The following is a 7,527-nucleotide window of genomic DNA, read 5'->3' as shown; positions in this document are numbered from 1 at the left end:
CATTCTAAAATGATTAATGAATTTTAATTTTTACAATAGTGGATCCTACAGTAATTATACTAATTGATAATTAAGTAACTGCATCATTTTCATGAGAAGCTGCGGGATCTAGGAATATTGATGAGTCCAACAACTCTCGTGAGTTGTGACCAATTCTCGACATTAAACTAGTAAACCATATAAACATGATCGACTTGTGTAATATTTTACGGGGGAGGATTCAGTGCACCTATGTGCACTTGCACCGACATAGATGAATAGTTAGATTATATTAAATACACTCTTAAGTTATTAATAAAAATATTAATTATAAATATCAAGAGTTGAGATTATTTTATAAGTGTTTGGTCATTTGCACCATCAGTACATAGAATAATTTCCAATATTTTACCCACTCTTATTTGTACTTTTGGAGAGAGGCCACCCTCCCCGTTTTGGAAGGTCAGTCCAAGTCCCTGAGTCTAGACTGCCTCGTTTTCAGGAGGACATGCAGTATTCCCAGATTGGTCTGTACCTTTTTATGTCCAAGAAAATTGGGTCTAATGGGGAATGATGAAAATGGCAATAGTAAATTAATTTGGTAAGATAAGAGCAAGTCCACCCGTAGTCAAGAAATGTCAAGGTCGAGAAGTCAAAAATTCGACCGGTCAAGTTACTATTCACTGCCACTGGACACGGGTTTGCACCCGTTGTTTTTCTTGCCCGGTCAACACTGTTCACCTTTCCACTGTTCACCCAAAATTACTGTTCATTCGTGTTATTTAATGTTTTAAATTCACTGTTCACAGCACTGTTCACCCCAAAAGCTATTGACGTCAGCCACGATCCCTCCATCTCCTTGCTGGCTTCTGGGTTTCATCGGTCATGAATTTAGTCATCCTTGTGACTTATTTCTTGGCTGTAGTCAAGAAAGCCAAAAACCACCCCAGTCAAAAAACCACCGGTGGAACTACCAAATTCCTTCTGAAGGTCATATAGTCATGTTTTTCATGACTATGCCCAGTCAAAAAACCACCAGTGGACTTGCTCTAAGAGGTGACGAGGTAGCCAGTAAATAGGAATGACGTGGCCATGACTCATCCTAGAATCACATTAAAAATTCAAATAAAAAATTAAAAGTTAAAACAAGCCCATTAAGTGAGGAGAAAAAACACTATTAATTGGATTATGTGCCAGCTTGGAATCTCCCTATTTAAAAGCCCTTGTGTCCTCCTGGCTTCTGTATCTATTGTCCCTGCCATTTCTTCTTCTACTAAAACAGAAAACTAATCTTCCTTTGCTTCTTGGAGATAAGAAGGAAATCCGAAATCATAATTCAGCAAATCCCAACTGGCTTTTCTTTCATAATCACAGAGAGAGAGAGAGATAGAGAATGTTGGAAGGCAAAGCTTTGATACAAGACACAGACATGCCAGTGAAGATGCAGATTCAAGCCACGGCTTCTGCTTCTCAAGCTCTGGATCTCTATGATGTCTTTGATTGCAGATCCATATCTGCCCACATTAAAAAGGTACAATCTTTCACTTTCATGTCATCCAAGTTTCAAATTTAGCTTTCTGGGTATGTTTTAAAGTACTTAAATTTGTGGTTTTGACATCAATGTCTTGCAGGAGTTTGATAAGAGATATGGATGTGGTTGGCAATGTGTGGTGGGTTCCAATTTTGGGTGCTTCTTCACACATTCCAAAGGCACTTTCATCTACTTCACTCTTGAAACTCTCAGTTTCCTTATCTTTAGAGGGGTTTCTTCTTCTTCTTCCTGATCTTAGTCAAGACATGGTTTGGTAGAAATGAACAATTAAGTACTTGAGGAAGGCATAGAATGAGCCCGCAAAGCATGTAAATTTTCCTTTTCCTTTTTACCCTGAACTGGAGGAACTGGGTTTGTTTAGAAGTACCCAGATGCCCAGCTTTGTAGTGCTTTTTCTATGTAATGGATAGCTCAGCTTAGCACTTTACTCAATCTTAGGGTCTGTTTGTTTGGAAGGGAATGTTATTTCTGTGACATTTTCTATTTTTCTGAGCTTGAAGGAAAGTAGACGATAGACCCAAAACAGAGGAGGACTTTGTTTTTGCTTTGTCATTTTTCACTGGTTTGAGTTTATCTTTTTCCTTTCTGATAAGATGGTTTGCATTTATCTTGATGATGTCAAGCTTTTATTCAAATGTGTTGGCGCATTGAAGAGAAAGGAATTTGTCCTAGACCTGGACACAGAGCAACAATAGGAAGTTGGCATTTGCCAAATAAAGACGCGTCTCAAATCCTTAGAACTTGATAAAACTTGGTGCCCCATTAAACTTCCAACCAGTTCTATCTCCATGAGAAATGGTAGTTCAATTTTCTCTCTACTCTTGGAATAATCATCTGTTTTAACCAGAAAGTTACTGTAAACTTCAAAGGTTGTCCTTTTAGTGGGAAGACAAACTACTCTTATCATTTTTGCTCACCAATTATCGAAAATTTGAAATATTGCACAACTTTCAATCGGAAGTCGGAAGCCACTGGAAATGATGCCATATTTTGGTGGCTTTCCTCTGAATGTTAGATATGAAAATGTAAGAACTTGGGCAGTTATACTGTTAGCTGATTTTTGTAAGGATTTTGTTGAAACTTTCCACTCTAAGTGTGCAACATAGTTTAAATTTTTAAAAAATTTGTAGAACGCGTACGTGCCAAATATGGAGTTGTAAAATGAGAAAAGATTAAAAATTATATACTCTTCGTTGAATTTAAAAGCATTGTATGTAGTAGTCTTCCTCTCTCTCATGAGATTTATCATGTCCCTTTCATCTCCCTTCCCCTATAATTCTTTATCAGAAAGTAAACATACCAAACAAGAACTAATATCCTTCAACTCAAAAAAAGAAGAAAAAGAAGAGAACTAATTTGTTTCATATATATTTATGAATCAACCAGCTATCATATATATTAATTTGCTATATGGTCTAACTATGCAGATGCTATAGGACACTGTCAAACAAAGGATATATAACTCTTCAATCGTTGAGATATGTAGACTTGAAGATTATCCTCAAGAAATTGACTCTTCCCATTCCCCATGGGTATAAAAAAAGAGGTTATGCTCGTATCTGCAGAATCATTCCAAGCAATTGCATACATTCCTAATCATCCAACCTTGTGCTATTCACTAAAAATGGTAAACTTTAAGTATGAGTATGTCTTTGGTGAGATCCCAGAGTGTGGTAGACCCTTCTCCTTTGGGATTGAGGGTGGGACTTGTTCCCTACATCATCTACCTCCCAGGAGCTAAAATCGCCTAATCCCTTATCAGTTTTATATATAAAAAAATAATAAATAAATAGTATGAGTATGTCTTAATGTGCTGTTGTAACCTAATTAGTATTTGTTCATTGCAGATCATCATTCGATTGTGCTTCTGTATCTGCAGGCATCCTAACTTTTGATTATTCTTTTATAAATTTGATGACAAGCAGGTATGGGACTATGAAACTAAAAGTTGTGTGCAGACTCTAGAAGGTCATATGCACAATGTAACAGCTAAAAGTGTACATCCCAAACTTTCCATAATAATTACTTCTTAGGATTGGGATGATCATATATCTTAATTAAGTCTTCAGATATTTCATCTTCACCATTTTCTTTTGGATAATCATCTCCACTATTTACAGCACAGAAGAATAATATTGTTTCATATATCACTAAAAGCTTAAGCATCTGAAATACCAAGACACCAAGTGTTCACTTCAGGAGCTTTTGCTCTGGTGTATGTTCCTGGCAGTGACTCAGTGAAGTCGTGCATTTATATAAAAAAGAAGCGTTCACTAAAATTCAGAAGAAATCAACAATACAAAAGTATCAGTGGTGTTCTGAGCAAAGTACCAACAGAACACTACGACAAAGTCAAATCCTAGAACTTGAATTTAGATTTTTTAGAGCATGCATTATATTCTTCTCACACCTAAAATCACAACTTGTATATGATTCCAAGTGTAGGAAGAATTTTTTACGCTTGGGGTGTGAAGGAATTCATTAAGCGAAGAGCTAGTTAGAAGATTAGGATACATGAGTGCACATGTGCTCAAACCACAAGTACTGCTTCTGCTCAATCTTTGTAACCATGTGCGCTATGCCTACCCCTCCTGTTCAGAAACAAAATGCTTGTAAATAAAAATCTATATCTTGGCCTTGAAATGAAGTTAAGAAGTAAAAAAAAAAAAAAAAGTGATCCTCATATGTAAAATTGATGCATACCTAATGTGAGTGCACTCACAAATATTGTCAAAGATAGAATGAAGATGATCAGAGATGCTCTTCCTAATACTTTGATTACTTTTCCTACTACATGTTGCCCTATGATGGCAGAAACAGTAGCCACACCAGCAAAATAGAGAGCTGCAGAAGAATCAGAACAAAAGAAGTCAATACTAATTTGAAAACATAAAGTTGTATGCAAACATTCATCATCAATTTATTACCAGAAACGTGAACGCATGGCTAGGAAAGTTACCATAAGGAATGGGAAATCGGTTTAGGAGGTAGTATTCCACCACAGACATGGATGAAGAGAATGTCATGATAAATGTGGCTGTGGCACTTGACACCTACATATGTAAAAGTTCTTACCAAGTTGCTTTGTGTAAATTTGAGGATTGTAACCAAAACCAATCAGTGATAGGTAGACACAACAGAGTTATGCAGATAGTATAGTAGTGTAATTAATTGAATCCTGTTTCTCATCACTTCTGAATATTGAAAAAGGTACCTGAGGAGGGATCCCCATTTCCAAAAACATTGGACCCATAATAAAGCCTCCACCAAGACCAAGCAGTCCACCAGCTAGCCCAGCTGCTATGCCACAGACACAATAAGAAACAAGCTTGTAAACTCTCCAGTTTGCACCTGTTTCTGATCCCTTTGATGCAAGTATTCTCTTCCCTTGGGACAGTTTAATTACCTCATATGAAGTTACTGCAAGAGTCACAGGAATCTGATTGATTCAAGAAAGGAAGATATTAATAGTTCTCTTAGTAAGGGTGGAAGATTGTTTTCTTGTTACATGAAGCCATGGGAGTTACCTGTAAGAGATCTAGTGACCAGTATGCCACCGAGCATTTTGCCTCATAATTCTGTTCCAACAAGCAAGTTTCCTATCAATTTGATTTTTTAGAGCATAAAAGTGAAGGGAAATTTCAAATTAAAAGCTTTTAAGGAAAATCAACCACAGAAGTACTAGTTCTGTAAAAAAGACCTTAGCAATTTGCAATCCAAGAATTATGACCCACACAGTAGCAATAATTCCAAGTTGCCTCCAGCCAACATTTTCAAGAATAGAAACCTGTTGGGAGGGTCATAGAAGTCAATCCCTAATCTTTCATACAAAAGTATAAGCTTTAGAATAGTGACCTCTCTTCTCTTAGCTTGCTTGGTTTCTGTTGGCTCATTGGTTGTACCACTAGCAGTATTTTTCTCTTCAACGTCTCTGATGCTAACACCTAATTTAAACAGCATATTAGCCAAAGATATCTAGGAAGTGAAGAAATAACCCCACCCCAAATCCTATACCCTAAACCCCTAAGATATCTATCTGAGTTAGAATAGATGACAGAGATTTACCAGAAAGTGAAGAATCGACCTCACCTTTTGATTCCAAGCTTTTGGAAGCGTCCAGTAAATTCTAAGAGCAATGAATATTCTCAGCATTAGATGGATTTGAGAAGTGTAGAAGACAAATGAGCTATCTATGGGAAGATCACCTTTTTGGTTTTAGTTTCTTTCTTCCATGTCTCAACACCTTTGAAGAAGGATCTAGTTGATGTACCTAAAGATAAACAGAAGGAAGTTGTCCAAGTGTGAATGTGGAAGATTGCCGAACTTTAGACAAGAGAAAAGTAGTGTTACCTAAGAGAATAATAATTAGTAAGATGGTGATCATCCAATCAGAAAGAACAACATTCAGGGAAACTCCAATACTGATTCCCAAAACTAACATTGGTTGGAATAGAACTGCAAGATCATAGTCAATAATTGGCAACTCAAGTGTTGGATGCCTCATCCTTAGATTGTATAACACAGTGGCAGCTGCTCCGCCAGTGATCATGCCTAGAAAAGCATCCAAACATAAACATGTAGAATTGTATTTGGGTGTTCAAATGGAAAAGGAAAAAAAAATTGAAAAATAAAAAAGATCGAACAACAGAAAAATTATTGACTGATGCTGTGATACATTAGGTTAAATATATTAATTCTGTCCAGAAATATATTGGATTTGTTAACAGACCCTATAAAGTTCCATGCAGTTCACTGTATCAAAAAATTAGAAAAAAGGTTATATGCAGCAACATACAATAAGTAAACAATACTTACATTTTGAAATTGCAGTTGCTGATTTCTGATCAAAGCCAATCATGAGAGTGAGCATTGGAACAAAAATGCCACCCCCTCCAACACCTCCCACACTTCCAAATGCTGCTCCAAGGAATCCAATTACTGTACCAACCACAATTTTCCAGCCAAATCTTATTTCCTGTGACCAATTTTAATTGTTACTAAAATCTGACCAGAAAGCATATGGTTCTTTTTTGTTAAACTGTATAAGAGAGGAGAGTAAAAGAAAACAAAAGCGATGGAAACTGAAAAGGGAAAAAGTTTAACATGGTTTATCATTCTTGGACAGCATTTGCTTATCAAACACATTTCAAGTCCACACGCACTATCAAATTTAAATTACTTCAAGACAACATATATTCAACAAAGATGATGTGAAATTGGACTTACAGGCCAGACATGCTTATAGCCAAGGACTCCACCGGTATGCGATTTTGACACGCTGACTAAGTAATTAGATTCAACCTCTTTCCCATGATTCTGACTAGAAGAATCTTGTTGCTCCAAACTTTCAGTTGCTGAAACAGATGCCACTAAAACAAGAAAACAAATCCCTACCTTTGCTATCAACCTTAGCCTCCACCAATTTGATGATCTGCTCCATGCCATCTGATACCTAAGATTTACTTCCACCGATTCCTCCTCAACCCCGAAACTCGAAGAATAACATAGGTCTATCAAAAACTAAGGGTTGAAGACAAAACCATGTTCTTCATTGTTACTATTTAAGGTTCTGCAGAATTTAAAAGTAGTGTCAGTGGAATAATATCTAGGCTAAAATGAATCGATACCCATGCATGTTTCAGCTTCCTTGGGAATGTATTCAGTTGGAATATACTTTTGCTAATTGTCACCATCATAATAAAAGAGTGATTTAGCATTCCCCTTGTAAATAGTTGAAAAGGAGTGGTACTTTTCCTCTGTCTAAAGTTGAAATAGAGTGGTAGCCCATCCAGGCCCGGACACATAAGTCTCCCTCAAACACAGTCAATAAGAACACAAAAATTCATGTTCAGATTGCAATATTATTGAGGAATGCTAGTTGCATCCATAGACTGCATATGCCATGAATGAGAAAGAAGCAAGTTTGAGCTGAGGGTGTCGACTAGGATAAGAAAACGAACAAGTAACAACAACAAATCTGTCGGAAAAATTAGTCA

General features: G+C 36.6%; 2 protein-coding genes across 10 annotated transcripts; one reads left to right on the top strand and one right to left on the bottom strand.

The window, feature by feature from the left end:
* The first annotated feature begins 1,214 nt into the window (after window positions 1–1,214).
* LOC112188655 (dynein light chain 1, cytoplasmic) lies at window positions 1,215–2,166 on the top strand. Its single transcript, XM_024327822.2, has 2 exons — window positions 1,215–1,510; window positions 1,611–2,166. Exons 1-2 carry the CDS (start codon window positions 1,373–1,375, stop codon window positions 1,761–1,763), a joined length of 291 nt encoding a protein of 96 aa, XP_024183590.1. The 5' UTR covers window positions 1,215–1,372; the 3' UTR covers window positions 1,764–2,166.
* A 1,615-nt stretch (window positions 2,167–3,781) lies between these two features.
* On the bottom strand, window positions 3,782–7,527 carry LOC112188652 (sulfite exporter TauE/SafE family protein 3). 9 transcript variants are annotated; one of them, XM_024327813.2, is made up of 12 exons: window positions 6,758–7,519; window positions 6,347–6,506; window positions 5,882–6,082; window positions 5,737–5,801; window positions 5,597–5,657; window positions 5,387–5,475; window positions 5,232–5,318; window positions 5,059–5,130; window positions 4,746–4,970; window positions 4,491–4,584; window positions 4,235–4,375; window positions 3,782–4,122 (listed from the first exon to the last, which is right to left on the bottom strand). In XM_024327813.2, exons 1-12 carry the CDS (start codon window positions 6,974–6,976, stop codon window positions 4,037–4,039), a joined length of 1,500 nt encoding a protein of 499 aa, XP_024183581.1. In that variant the 5' UTR covers window positions 6,977–7,519; the 3' UTR covers window positions 3,782–4,036. The 9 variants fall into 9 exon arrangements, 8 of the variants coding, with proteins under 8 accessions (XP_024183581.1, XP_024183583.1, XP_024183582.1 ...); XM_024327815.2 differs by having other exon boundaries at window positions 5,621–5,657; window positions 6,758–7,514; XM_024327814.2 differs by having other exon boundaries at window positions 5,059–5,109; window positions 6,758–7,512.

The sequence above is a fragment of the Rosa chinensis genome, chromosome 2 (genome assembly GCF_002994745.2).
Source record: "Rosa chinensis cultivar Old Blush chromosome 2, RchiOBHm-V2, whole genome shotgun sequence".
NCBI classification, from domain to species: Eukaryota; Viridiplantae; Streptophyta; class Magnoliopsida; order Rosales; family Rosaceae; genus Rosa; species Rosa chinensis.
This window is presented reverse-complemented; position numbering and strand designations above follow the sequence as displayed.